The 13828-nt window shown below is 52.6% G+C and overlaps 6 protein-coding genes across 6 annotated transcripts; 3 read left to right on the top strand and 3 right to left on the bottom strand.

The window, feature by feature from the left end:
- Positions 1-226: 226 nt before the first annotated feature.
- Z517_10833 (uncharacterized protein) lies at positions 227-1370 on the bottom strand (the record flags this gene model as incomplete). Its single annotated transcript, XM_013424442.1, has 4 exons — positions 227-403; positions 500-752; positions 867-1068; positions 1127-1370. 4 exons carry the CDS (start codon positions 1368-1370, stop codon positions 227-229), a joined length of 876 nt encoding a protein of 291 aa, XP_013279896.1.
- Positions 1371-2505: 1135 nt separating this feature from the next.
- Positions 2506-4179, top strand: Z517_10832 (uncharacterized protein; the record flags this gene model as incomplete). Its single annotated transcript, XM_013424441.1, has 5 exons — positions 2506-2704; positions 2758-3107; positions 3161-3699; positions 3751-3946; positions 4003-4179. The coding sequence occupies 5 exons, from the start codon at positions 2506-2508 to the stop codon at positions 4177-4179; spliced, it is 1461 nt and encodes a 486-aa protein (XP_013279895.1).
- A 1875-nt stretch (positions 4180-6054) lies between these two features.
- Z517_10831 (uncharacterized protein) lies at positions 6055-7379 on the top strand (the record flags this gene model as incomplete). Its single annotated transcript, XM_013424440.1, has 4 exons — positions 6055-6132; positions 6181-6423; positions 6475-7117; positions 7165-7379. The coding sequence occupies 4 exons, from the start codon at positions 6055-6057 to the stop codon at positions 7377-7379; spliced, it is 1179 nt and encodes a 392-aa protein (XP_013279894.1).
- A 69-nt stretch (positions 7380-7448) lies between these two features.
- Z517_10830 (tRNA dimethylallyltransferase) lies at positions 7449-8894 on the bottom strand (the record flags this gene model as incomplete). The annotated part of the gene is made up of 2 exons (XM_013424439.1): positions 7449-8756; positions 8826-8894. The coding sequence occupies 2 exons, from the start codon at positions 8892-8894 to the stop codon at positions 7449-7451; spliced, it is 1377 nt and encodes a 458-aa protein (XP_013279893.1).
- A 539-nt stretch (positions 8895-9433) lies between these two features.
- Z517_10829 (uncharacterized protein) lies at positions 9434-10759 on the top strand (the record flags this gene model as incomplete). The annotated part of the gene is made up of 2 exons (XM_013424438.1): positions 9434-10523; positions 10590-10759. The coding sequence occupies 2 exons, from the start codon at positions 9434-9436 to the stop codon at positions 10757-10759; spliced, it is 1260 nt and encodes a 419-aa protein (XP_013279892.1).
- Positions 10760-11134: 375 nt separating this feature from the next.
- Positions 11135-13528, bottom strand: Z517_10828 (uncharacterized protein; the record flags this gene model as incomplete). Its single annotated transcript, XM_013424437.1, has 1 exon — positions 11135-13528. One exon carries the CDS (start codon positions 13526-13528, stop codon positions 11135-11137), a length of 2394 nt encoding a protein of 797 aa, XP_013279891.1.
- Positions 13529-13828: the final 300 nt, after the last annotated feature.

Raw genomic sequence — 13828 nt, 5'->3', positions numbered from 1 at the left:
TTCACCAAAATATTTACCCAGAAGAATGAGTCCCCGTCATACTCTCAACTAAAGGTACAGCCATGCTCCTCACCCCAACCTCCAATAGCACCTTACAACCAGCCCTCTGCTTCACAGTGAGGGCTTTTGTCCAAACACAACATAACTATACGTAGAGTCAGCTCGAATCCTCCCAAGGTGGGCGTGAAGCGATGAGGATGGGGCTCCCATCCACACAGATTCCCACTTACAAGTCGTACTGTCCATGAATCTTTGGGTTCTTCATATCTCTTCTCGTCTCCGCCAGCAAAACCTGCACCTCTTCTATGGACCAAGGATCTTCCGCTGTCCTCGCTAGGCACCCGAGTGCGATGCCTTCCATACCAGCTTGAAACTGCAGGTAGTTGCATATTCCGACTTGCTTCTGTGAAGGGGATGAGTGGTCAGCAAACATTTGCCTGGTCGTCCGGTGGTTTGAGGGGAGCCTGCACGACGCGCGTAATGTCCATATATAACTCACATATTTGTTGTCCTTGGGCCATATACCCAGCGGAATGGGTAGTTTAACCGCCTGCACGTTGATGAAGCCGGCGTCTCGAAGCCAGCCCTCGACCTTTGAGCCTGGCTGAGAATCGTAGCCAGCAGCAGTGCGGCGGCCACATGTGTAGTGGTGGAACTTGAAAAGTGCCGCGTCTTCGGCTAACGAATCATCCTTTGAATATATGTGCGTGTCCCATTCCTGGAACTCGACCCAGCCGCCAGGCTTTAGATTCCTAGGACGTCCGCATCGTCAGTATCCACAACTCTAGTTGCATGCTTGTTGTGAGGCATTCAGGATTCAAGATTCGGGTGGGTGCGTGTGGATCGGACACGATCAACCAACGTACTCAAAAGATTGCCTAACTAGTCGTGGCCAGTCTCGAACTGAGGACGCCAGATATCGTCCATGGATGTAGTCAAAAGGCGTATCATCGTATGCCCACTCGTCCTCAAAATCGTCAATAATGAACCTTAGGTTCGGGGGCACGAAAGTGGACTGTATAGGCGTCAAGTCCGTTCCAATGACTTCTGCTGTTGGATACAGATCGGCTGGTGAGTATTGTTAGAACTAGGGAGCATCGAAAAGGAACGGGAGGTCTTGATTCACCAAAATCGACAGCCCAATTGCCTGTCCCAGTACCAAGATCAAGGACTCGCTGGGGTTCTGAACCAATTGGAGCATAATGAAGGTGGCTGTCCAGCAGCCAAAGCATCAACGCATGATGAAGATCTAGCCGCTTCATTTCTTGTTCGTCGCTGGGCAACATGTCTCGAAGGATGTTATTACCATTGAAATCAAGAAGGAAAACAGTGGGGGTGAGACGAACTGCCCTGGTGATCTCGAAAGGCATGATAGATGCGGCCATACTGCATCATGAAGGTGTTGACGGACGAGGTAAGCGAGGCTGTGTAGGCAGATCTGACTTGGTCAGTAGAGCATTCGCGTATCGATGCAACGACAGGTCTAGGTACAGCTCATCTCCATATGCTGAATCTCGCTCAGTTGCCTGCCCTGTGAATTAGTCCCGCGTTGTTCGAAAACGGCGCTCAAAACGTGGACTGACCTCTTCATCCACAAGTATCGTGACATCTCCAGAAACAGCAGCGTCCACGACAGCAGAGCTGCCCGCCTGGTGCAGATCAAGGCCTGCGGTTGCCATAATGTCTGCAATCCGGGAAAGGCTGTCGAGCGGTCGGCGAAGGACGATCCATGTGCATTATACACATAAAGACGACTCAAAAGGTGCCAGTAAGGTTCGGGTTCCAAGCCTCGAGAGGGCTTTCGAGTCGGGAGTTTGTGGAGTGCTGGGTACAATCATGCTTTGGCACAAGCCGACAGCAACTGTCACTGCAGACGGAATCCAGGGTCCACCTGCCACGTTTTACTGGCTCCATCAGCCACACCAACCGGGGGAGCCTAGAGGGTCCTTTCCGAGTTGCGGCCACGCTGTTTTTTTAGAGCCAAGCTAGGCGACACACCTATCGTTGGACAGCGTCCATCCTAGTCCACCTGCTCATCATGTCGGGGACACCGGGAGCCAACGGGGGCTGACCTCAAGCCCAGAACTTGTTCTGCAAGAGCTGCATAGCGCAGTCCAGCCGTGGTGGACCGCCTTGTGCCGTTTCCAGCTGCTCGGTGGTTTTTGATTGGGAAACCCTGGCCGATAGTGTTGCGTCCCATGTCATCAACGGCGAACAGCGAAGCAGAGGATGCAATCGAGGATCGAGGCGACTTGTTGGAGGGAATTGCAAAGACAGGCAGAGCCCACCGGCATGTGCTGATTGCATTCCCCTTCGCGGTACTTGCAGATATCCCCCACGTCGCCTCAAGCTAATACCTACCTAGGTATCCTCTCCAGCCGTATAATACCTATACCTATTTCCCCCTCCAGCGGCCCGATCCTTCACCCGGGGAGACTCACATATGAGAAAAGAAGGAGAGGCAGAAGCGGAAAGTGTCCAGAGTTTCTTGGACTCGCCGTCGTCATGTACAAAACATCAGCCTTGATTGGCCTGTTGGCCATCCCTGTGGCTTGGGTGCTGTACTTTTTCTTCTGGTCTGCTACTAGCAAATTCCCATCGACGCCCGGACCGTTGCTCGCCCGCTTCACTCGCCTCTGGTACCTGAAGGCTCTCATCAGAGGAGATTTCGAACAGGTGAATATCGCTTTGCACAGAAAACATGGTGAGCGGCGACACACTGCTCTGACCCAATTCCTCTAATGCAAATTGTTCCAGGCAAAATCGTCCGTGTCGAGCCTGGTGCATACAGCATTGACGACCCCGAGGCGATCAAGACCATCTACACCATTTCAAACCCGTGGAGCAAGTCGGCGTGGTATGGCGCGTCTTGTCCACCGGGTACCACGACAAACTTCAGCACCCCAGACAACAAGGATGCTGCTCGATTTCGTCGTAACTTTGCACAAGCCTTTTCCATGTCATCGGTGCTGGCCTACGAGCCTTTGATCGATGAATGCGGCGAGCTTTTGGTCGAGAAGCTCAAGACCTTTGCAAAGTCAGGTGAGACTGTAGACCTGACACATTGGTTTACTTGTTGGGCGTTTGATTGTCAGGGTCATATAACGGTGTGCTCCTTCAATACCTCCTTTTGACCAATTTACCGACTGACGATTCCCAGTTTTCTGAACGCTTTGGATTCCTTGACAAGGGCGAGGACGTCGGAGGGATCATTGAGAGCCTCCGTCACCGAATGTCATACGGCACTTTTGCGGGCGTGTATGCGGAACTGCACCCGATATTGTTCAAGATAGTCAACTGGCTCGCCGGGACAGACACAGCTCAAGTTGACTATACCATATCCTATACCCTGAAGCGAATCGCAGAAAGGAGACAAGAGGGAAAGTCGCACAAGAACGATATGCTTGCTCAGTTCCTGGCCGGCCAGCAGAGAGATCCAACCACCTTCACAGACTGGGATGTTCTGATCGGAGCTTTTGGCAACATCGTGGCTGGTGCTGATACCACCCACATCACCCTGTCTGCTATCCTTTACTACCTGATGAAGAATCGGCGGTGTCTCGACAAAATGCGCGCAGAGATCGACGAGATGGCCAAAGCAGGGTCAATTTCGGACCCGATCTCTTTCCACGAGTCACAGCAAATGCCCTATTGCCAGGCGGTGATAAAGGAGGCACAGAGGCTGTACCCCGGTACTGGGTAAGATTAGACGTCCAATGTTCCTTGCGCTTCACTCACCGTGTTCCCTAGGCTGCCACTGTTTCGCGTAGTCCCAGCAGGTGGCGCAATGATTGCCGGTAAATACTTCCCCGAGGGAGCTGTTGTTGGCATCAACAACTGGGTCGCCCACCACAACAAGGACGTCTTCGGACCAGATCCAGATGTATTCCGCCCAGAACGGTGGCTGGAGGGAGACACCACCGCCATGAATCGCTACTATTTACCTGTAAGTTTGGCCGGCCTTCGAACGAACGAGAAGAGGTGCTGACAGACACGGCATAGTTTGGCGTCGGTCCCCGATCTTGTCAAGGTCTGAATGTCGCGTTGATGGAGATGTCGAAATTCGTCCCGCAGCTCGTCCGCCGCCTCGATTTCGACTTGCTCAGCGAGTGGAAGACGTCTAATCGATGGTTAATGTTCCAATCCAACCTGAATGTCAAGGTGAAACTAAGAGATTAGTTCTTCGGTCGTCTGCAAGAATGGGAGAAGGAAAAGTACGAAGCATGGGACTGGGTGATGTATGGCAGATTTCCACTGCGAAAAGCAAGGGATATCAAGTATAGGTACATGTACACTCGTCACGGACAGTGCACCACAAACAGCCATGGTCAAACTCCAGATATTTCGCATGCAACCAGAGACTCTGTGCGCTCTGGCCACGTCCTCAACCGGGTCACAAAACGAAGTGTCGGCCTCCGATTGTCTGCCCTTTTCGGTGTTTCTTGGAGAAAGCCCTGAACGGTGGAATCATCAGCAAATGCTCCTGGTGGGCATCGATATCGTCGGACTCACCTCTTTGGTCCAGTTAAAATTCTTCCACCTTGAATCTGCTTCCCTGGGCAGGGGCAGATATATGCCATCCTCCTCGAGCACTGTTTCGATCCCATACCGCTGCCCCTTCACTTCAAGTCCGTGGCGGAATGTTTCTCTGATCATGGCTTCCCAGCACTCTAATTCAGTTTCTTGATTCCTGGCCAATCGCGAGTGTTGTTGTACAAAACACCCAGGACGAGCGCAATAGTTTTGACAGCCGAATCAGGGCATAGTAATCCATTCTTCTCCAATAAGTTCAGCGTCGTGAAAACGGCACCTCCAATGAGCTTCAGAGTGTGCACACCGTGTCCGGACCGTCGACGTTGAACCACTCATACGTGTCATTCAGGATTCAGGCGAATCCTTCAGTGATTGACCATAAAGCCGCAGGTGATGTGTCTCCTTGACGGGCACGTCCAGGACAGAGAATTCGCGGTTGAAAGACACCAACTAGTGCATGTATAGCTTACCAAGAGCGCCAAAAGCATCAGGTTCAACCGAAACTTACCTGGTTCTCCATCACCTGTTGCAAGCCATACCCATTGAAATCATTGTAGAAGTGTTCTCCAGCAGCATTGCAAGCGAGATACCAATAGATAGCCTTTTGTCGTAAGCATCCACTTATGCCCTGGAAGCTCGGAGGCTGGCCGCTTGCAAACGCAGCCCTTCAAACCACAGATTGACTCGCGCTGATCATTCTGGCTTCCTAGCCTGTTGTCCTATTGGCTGTCATGTTCATTCCTCCTCATCGGATTTTTCAGACGCATCACGAGTTGCCCGTTGCTCCGCCCGAATGTCATCCAGCGGTCTGCAGAGTGTCAGGTATTCGACCTCAGGCGCATCATTTTCTGCGGGGACATGATCCCATCTGAGTCAGTGTCCAATGGATTGATACTTCACAGAAGTCCGGGGCATATCTCTCCGGTTGCCGAAGCGGATGGAGCCGCGTGTAGCTTATCTAGAATCCTCGAGGCGTCGGACGAGCACGTCCTTGTTACCGCCGTATGGTAAATTGCGTCACTGGAGCAAGGTGGAAAGGTCTTGCTTCTTTATACCCGTAGAGTGACTGGCTTCATCTTCTTTCCCTGCGGCTGGTTGCTGCGACTGTCATTTGGAAGGTGGCTGTGATTGCGTCGTATTGCTGTCAATTTGGCTCAATGCGCATTTGTTGCCCGCCATTTTTCAGCTGCTTGTAGCGGGAGTGTGTTCGATGATGCAACAAGATGATCAGAGAAGGATATGTTCTTTAGCTCCTTCTATGTCTTGTGGGAAGTCATAGTCGGACGTGTCTCGCTTCGTTGTCGATATAGTGAGATCAATTGCTGAACGCGACGCGAAAGTCCACGCGTTCTCACGTGTTCATCTAGTTGTACCGAGTATGCGGTTCCTCTGCGCTCTTTCTCCCATAGCGCAGCACGTTGACTCTCATATCCGTTCTATCTTGCGATAGCACGTTTCGGGATACACGCTGCTGAGCGACATGATTCCCACGGAGGCTTCGGTTGTAACTGGGGCGCGGTAATGGCACAAAAACACCACTTCAATGTTGAGCCCGTGGCTCGTTTCACGGGCCTCAATGCAGCAATTCGCAGGCCTCGTGTACGTGTGCTCCAACATATTTGAAAACTTTCCATCTGATAAGCTCAGGAAATCGCATATTTTTCCTTCGACGAGGATCACAAGTTTCGACTCGATGACTCGAGCCTGCGCTATTACTACCCGCCCGCACTTCCTTGCGATCTCAGCAAAGGTTTTGAGACATTCCACCAACTCGACGACTCTGACGATGACCATCTGGATGGACTCTTGGATGCGATCATGGCGTATGAGAAAGAGAAAGGCTCCAAAGCGGAGATCGACTTTATGACATGGCGGGGAATGATGACCAAGGTGTGAACAATTCGACGTGACTACGAAACAACGCGCTCATGGCCTAGGCAGCTGATGATAGTTCCCTTCTCCAAACTGGACGACTGGGAAATGAATGCCACCTTTTTCCAAGGCACTATCTTCATCGAGGAGAACCACACTAAGAAGATATCTTCCCGTGAGGAACAGTATTCATCTGCGGGGCGACCAGGCGCTATGTCTCAAGACCTGATGAGTTTCTGGGGATACAAATTCGAGACTGTGTCCTTGATGCCGACGCCATGGCCCGAGACCCCTCGAGAGTACATTGAATCCCGGGAAGATCTCCTGGTTAGCAACCACGCTCAATATTGCTCCATCGTCCGCACCGGCTTTGGCAAAGTCAAGATGATTCTTGGTGGAGAAGTGGACGCTGTCATGGCCTTCAAGCCAGAAGACAAATCTGTGCCCATCGACTGGGTGGAGCTCAAGACGACGGCCATGATCACCAATGAGAGAGAACAAATCAAATATGAGAGGAAACTTCTCAAATTTTGGGCACAATCCTTCCTGCTAGGAGTACCCAGGATTATTGTTGGCTATCGCTCTCAGCAAGGTACATTGGAACGTCTTGAAGAGTTGAATGTGCAGAATATCCCCGACAACGTCAAGCTGAAAGGCAAAGGTTTGTGGGATGGACAGATCTGCATCAACTTTGCCGCAAGCTTTCTTGAGTGTGAGCACAACTTCAGATATGCTCCAACACTGCTGACTTTGACACAGGGCTGAAAGCTACCGTCACTTCTGACGGCGTCTGGCGGATCAGAAAGCGAGAAAAGTCTCCTGTGCTGGAGGTCTTCAAGCTGGAAGAATCAGGGCACGGCGACATCTTGTCGTCCACTTTTATCGAGTGGCGTACCCACGGCCTGCCACTGCATCAGGAACTTTTGCAGAAGCTCAGAGCTGACGCAACAGCAGAGGCATCCGAACCCCCTTGAATAACATAATTGTGGTGTGCTTTGTGCCTCGCACCGCTCCGGCATAGGTCACTTGAACTGACCGAAGCATCAGCCTGGAGAAGTCGGTATCTGGACCTCTTGGGTCTTATCTCCTTCCTTCGACGGTATGGACTCCCGGTGACGGCGCCACGCGACGATTTTCTTGTGGCTGCGACTAGCAAGATGTACTCGCCATTCTTTCTCCGTCATAAGTGTCTTTTGGCATACCTGGCAAGTCCTAGCTTCGCGCACATCATCGAAATCGTCCTCCTCGATCTGTGAGAGTACTCTCTCCGCCATGGAGCAGACAGACTTCGCCTCCGGCAGCTCATCTCCTTTGAGGAATGCGTCCACAAGTGCTTGTGCAGGCGCTGCCACTGTGGTGTCCCAGCTGGCCAGATCGGTGCAGTCAAGAAGGAATAGTCGATCAAGCTTTCGAGAAGATTTCAAGGCTTTTGCCAGCCGAATTCTAACAAACCGGTTCTGACGCTTCGCATAGCGTCTGGTGCTCGCTTTAATGGCGTCTATGCCCTCGCGCTCTGCTAGCATCGCTTTTGCAGGATCGGCATCCCGTCCTTGGTACACCTCAAGCCAGGGCTTCATTTCTTTATAACCGATCGATTGCCAGATACCACCAGCGAGGTCAACCGGCCCTACCTCCTGTTTCAATTCCTCTTCCAAGTCTGCCATCTGCAACACCTCGTTGCACAGCCCACTTAGCACCATGGCATCAACCCGGTCATTCAGCCTCTGCTTCAGAACGGCATCGTCGGCTTCCAACCAAAACAGCAGGCTGGGATAGCGCAGGTTCATTTGACGCTCACTCAGGGCGTCACTGTCAGCGTCTAGTGCAGCTTGACGCTGTTCAGCGTAAATGTCAGAGGCTTTCTTGCCACTCTGGAGATATATCTGCAGAGACCGCCGGATCTTGTTCCGGTCGTTTGGATGCCATCTCTTCGCCATCTCAGGATCCACCTCCTGGAGCTTTGCGAGAATCTCCTCTGTAGACGCTGACAAGATGGAAAACTCTTCGTTGCTGTCCGTTGCATCGGGCTCTGGCCGGTGCTTGTCCTGTTGGGGAGTAAGGAGAGCATCCTCAAAAAGCAAGGAAAACGTGTAGTAAATCGTCCCGCCCACTACGATAGGAAGCCGGCCTCTGGCTCGAATCTCATCGATTATGCGCGAGCTCTCCCTGACAAACTGCTGAACCGTCCAGAGTTTCTCCTTGAGGCCGATGAAGTCGAGCAGGTGATGGGGAATCCCATTCCGTTCAGGCTCTGGGATTTTGTTGGTGATGATCGGAAGTCCCTTGTACATTTGCATCGCGTCACAGTTGATGACCTCGCCATTGAATCGAGTGGCTAATTCCACAGCCAACTATCTCCAGAGCCATTAGATCCCGTTCCTTTCACATGCTGTTCTTTGGTCCAACCCAAGAATACTCACCTTTGACTTGCCCGTGCCGGTTGCACCGATGATCATGATCAACGGGGCTTTTGGTGGAGAGGATGCCATCTTCAAGCTACGCCTGAGCATAACAGACATAGAACAAGTCCGGTTGGGACCGCCGTGTAATATAATGTCAAGGCAGAAACAAGGTCGAGTCTCTCCTATCCATATCCACAACAGCCAGTGGAAAGTAGACTAGCAATGCCCAAAGCCGCCCGCAAGTTCAGTACATCAAAGGAACGTCATAGGTTATATTGGGAGGGGCAGAGCTAAAGTGTCAAAGGGAAGCGGCTGATGAATTGAACGGATAGTACTCGATTTTACGGCATCAGTTCTACTCTTTGATCTCGAATGGTGCTAAAATCCATCTCATCACTTGTGGAGACGGAAAAGTACGCCATGGCACTTAATGCTCCACTCAGCCACTAGGGCGGGCCATAAACTCCACAGGCGAAAAATTAAATTTCGCCTGCAACTACAATTGCGTCGTCGTTGGCGCATTTCAAACTTGACTCTCGACACCACATAAAAAAGTTTTGGCAGCACTCATCTTGAAATTCTCGCACCCTGAAAACACCTGGGTAATCAGAGCGAGGACATCGATCATGGCTGAAGTCGTCCAGGCCCGCACGACTCTCACTTCTCCCGCTCCCTCTCGAAAACGTTCAGCATCTCCAGCCGACGCAGAGCTCGCCACCGACTCGACAAGCAACGCACTCACAAAGACGAATAATGAATCGTCCCTAGCATCCACCGAGGAGCCTCCAGCCAAGAAGACGAAACTAATCCGTCGCAAGCGCCGGCCTGCGCGTCCCCAGGTCGACCCCTCGACGATAAAATCCGAACCTCCTCCGCAGACCGGGACGGTATTTAATATCTGGTACAACAAGTGGTCCGGTGGTGATCGGGAAGACGCGTACCTGTCTAACCACGCCGCTCCCTCGCGGTGTAATATCCGCAACGACTCCGGGTGGACAGCCGCGGACAGGACGCCGGGGAGTTATTTCTGCCTGTTCTTCGCCAGAGGACTGTGTCCCAAAGGCCACGAATGCCAGTACCTGCATCGCCTACCCACTATATACGATGTTTTCAATCCGAACGTTGACTGCTTCGGGCGGGACAAACACAGCGACTATCGGGACGACATGGGTGGCGTGGGCAGTTTCATGAGACAGAATCGCACACTCTACGTTGGGCGGATACACGTGTCGGATGACATTGAGGAAGTGGTGGCGCGACATTTTCAGGAATGGGGGGAGATCGAACGTATCCGTGTCCTTACAGGCCGGGGCGTCGCTTTCGTCACGTACGTCAACGAGGCGAACAGCCAGTTTGCAAAAGAGGCAATGGCACACCAGGCGCTGGACCACAACGAGATATTGAACGTGCGCTGGGCCACCGTGGATCCGAACCCACTCAGTCAGAAGAGAGAAGCGGCAAGGATTGAAGAGCAAGCTGCGGAGGCTGTCCGCCGGGCGCTGGGTGAGAGAACCGTCAGGGAAATCGAAGGACGTGAGACCAGAGAGGAGAGGGACCAGAGGCGCATCGAGAGCAGCTACGGTCTGGAAGGGTACGAGGCACCAGAGGAGATCTGGTTCGCGCAGCAGCAGCAGCAGCAGCAGCAGCAAAAGGAGCTGGAGGGGCAGAAGTTGGGCGAGAGAGGGCTGCTCGAGGCTCCTCCTGCTCCGAACCACGGTGCCGAACACGAGGCGCCGACACACGAAAGAACCGAAGCTCCGAAAGATCCTCCCTCACAAGCAGGCCAGCAGAGCAGCAACGATCAAGCCGCGGCGAATAGTGGCATCTTGTCCGGCTCAACCCTAGCCGCCCTCAAGGGGTATACCTCCAACGCAGGGCGCGGAGAGGTATCAAAGCCTGCCCCATCAGCCGGACCTCTCGTCGCGTACGGCAGCGATGACGATGAAGAATGAAACACTCGCATTTATAGGAATCGCTACCACCAATGGCCAAAAAGTAATAAAAAGAGGCCACTCTTTGATGATGTGTCATGTATACAATTCAATTGCAATTTTTTAACTCTTCTATTTTGAACCCTCGCTATCTAATTTTCTGCAATCCCACTTTTTGGAATGGTCTCGTGCCGTCCATCCTGAAACCAAAACCCTAGCTTTTCTTGGTTCCTGGGTCCTGGGTCCTGGGTCCTTGGTTCTTGGTTGACCTGACCTGACTTCGCATGACTTGACATGACATGTCAAGTCGCGACCAAAGTCCTATATCCTCGTGTGGACTCGAAGGTACTCATAGCTCCTTGGATTGGAATTACTCTCTTTGCGAGAGGAAGGCCATCACAGTTCACCGTGCTGGACTCCACTGCTACCACTGCCACCACTAAGATCGGGCATCCTCATGATCACGACGACCAGACTCGTCCAGCCGGTGAAATGCTGGGTGCGCTGTCCCTCGCCCGTCTCCGGGTTATACTGCTCCCAGGCGAAGCCGGTGCGGGCCCACTCGCTGAAGACGGTCTCGACCAGGTTCTTGCGCAGGTCTGTGTAGATCCTCTGGGCCTGGGCTTTCACCTTTGCGGGCGGTGCCGGGTCGGCGGACTGGACCACGTTGAGGAGGGACCGAAGGATGAGGTAGTTCATGTTCACCCAGACGGGGGAGCGCCAGTAGTTTTCGTCGGTGCCGTAGAAGGTGTCGGATTTGGAGAGCGACCGGATCCCGTGGGGGGACCAGAGTTCGGATGGTGAAGAGATCAGATCGAGCACGTCTGGGAGGTGAGGGTGGTTGGCTGGCAGGAGGCCCGTCATGAACGGGAACAGGGAAATGTAGCCTTTGTGGCAAACGTGGACCGAGTCTTCGTAATCGTCGATGGTGGCGTCGCAGTAGCATTTCTGTTCAGACGACCAGTGAAGGTCGTCGATGTTTCGAACAATGGCTTTGTGTTGCGATTTGAAGTCGGGTATGTCGTCGGCTTCGGAGAGCAAAGTAGAAAGGCGCACCAGGATACGCGACATCATGCCGACCCATGAGATCAGGTCGACATGGAGCTCGCCTGGATGAGGTGGTTGAGGGCGCGGATAGTCGTCAAGTCCTGAAGGAAGTATATGTTGCGGTGTTCGTCCGCGCCACCGGTATGCTTCTTTGGTGGAGAAGGCTTCACGGTCATAGGATTTGATGTCTCCAAACTGGGTGCGGCGAAACCAGTAGTACTGACGCTTGAGCAAGGGGTATAGGTTTCGGAGCTCACTTTCAATGTGCTCCTTGGACGCAGCATATGCAGGACTCGACATTTTGTCCATCAAAATGTCTACGATGAGGAAGAGTGTGGGTGGGTTGGCATAGTGTGGGTATTGGACCTGGAACTCTGGAGGCACCTTGCTGCGTGCTTCCGGCCCAAGAATCTGCTCTCGAGCAATCCAACCGTCCTGATCGATGAGGTTGAACCATGACTTTACGATGTCGATCGTCACGTCAAGATCCCAATCCGCGATCGGGATGAGGTGGAAACCCTCGTCCCACAAGAACCCTCGTGGAAAGAAAGGTCTCGAGGGAACGCTGGTGAAGAGCTCCGCGGGAGGATCATTCACAATCTGTGCTCGTGCTCGTGCAGCCGCAGTCTCCTCCCAGAATCCTTCATTATCCTCGTCGTATTCTGGAGCGTAAGACCTGTCGACCAATGAATCACCATAGAAGTATCCAATCCCGCCAAACAGATTGGAGAACATGGACGCGGAGAAATCGGTGTAGGCGGGCTTGGTAAAGGGCGCCAAAGGTTTGAAAACCTCTTTGAACTTCTTGGTGAACTCTTTGGAGGCACTTGCGATGGATTTCGTGAGAGATTCTGAGGATACTGCTGGGCCAGACCCAGATTTGAACCGGATATCAGTTTCAAACGCGCCGACAAAGATCTTCTGGACCATGTGGAAATTCCCTGGTCCAGGGTTGTGAGGGATGGAAAACGCCTGCCAGGGAGGTGGCATATTCTCTTGTCCATACTGCTGGATGAGGGTGTCAATCTCTGACTTCATGCTCGCGAAAGCAATGTTTTTCGCTTGCCAGATGGCCTCCGGGGGGATTTGGTGGCTGCAAAGCAGTGGCCGATCCACGGGTTTGGAGTCCCAGGATGGATGTATTTTGTATGGCAGGAGATTCTCGGGTGAATCCTCGAAGGAAATGTCGAACTGCCCAAGCTCACTTGTATCACCATGCAAGGTCACCACGCCATCTTCCTCCTCTATGCTCGTGAATGCCAGTTCACCTAGACCTTCCATGCCGGCATAGAAGATCAAGGTTGTGACCAGAGTGGGCGGCGCATCTTCTCTTGGATTGCCCTTTATTCTCACGGCCCAGTTGCCACCGTGTTCCCCGCCAGCGATCTTGACAAAATCAATCGTCAAGTCAATCTTGTTCCCCGTGTCATGTATAACTTGTCTTCCACCGTTTCGAACATCATACTCTTCCCAACCATAGCCTGCCATCCCCTCATGCTGCTCGCACGTGTGCCGGAAGTTGAGCTGTGCAGAGCCATAGTTGTCGGTGTTGGCCCATAACAGACCGGTCAACAGGCTATTGGGGACTCGCGGTCGGACTCCAAAGTAAAGATTCGGTCGGTAAGGACCCCAAAGGAGGGTGTCGTTCGAGGCGTGCGCAACCCAGGAACAGAGCGAGAAGAGAGTGAAAATGAAAGGGCGCAGATGTCCAAAAGCCACAGACCCGCTCGCATAGCTCAACATCCTGCCTTGTGGCTATCTTTCGAATGCCTCACCTCAACTCGCCATTGGTGTTGGTTTTGGAGAACATTGCCTGTGGGGGGACAAGTGGCCTTGTAATAGTGCTTGTGGTTATCGATAGCAACGCAGCTGCGGGTCGACAATTAGTACGTAACCGTACAACAACTACGGCACATCACAACACCACTACCTAGGCAACTTGTGGTCATGGGGAGAAGACACTGGACATTGTGCGGGACACGCCTCTCTCTTATCACACATAGCACAGTCATTAGTTGTGAATCTGGGGTATCTTCATTGTTC

Source organism: Fonsecaea pedrosoi, assembly GCF_000835455.1.
Source record: "Fonsecaea pedrosoi CBS 271.37 unplaced genomic scaffold supercont1.7, whole genome shotgun sequence".
Lineage (NCBI taxonomy): Eukaryota > Fungi > Ascomycota > Eurotiomycetes > Chaetothyriales > Herpotrichiellaceae > Fonsecaea > Fonsecaea pedrosoi.
This window is presented reverse-complemented; position numbering and strand designations above follow the sequence as displayed.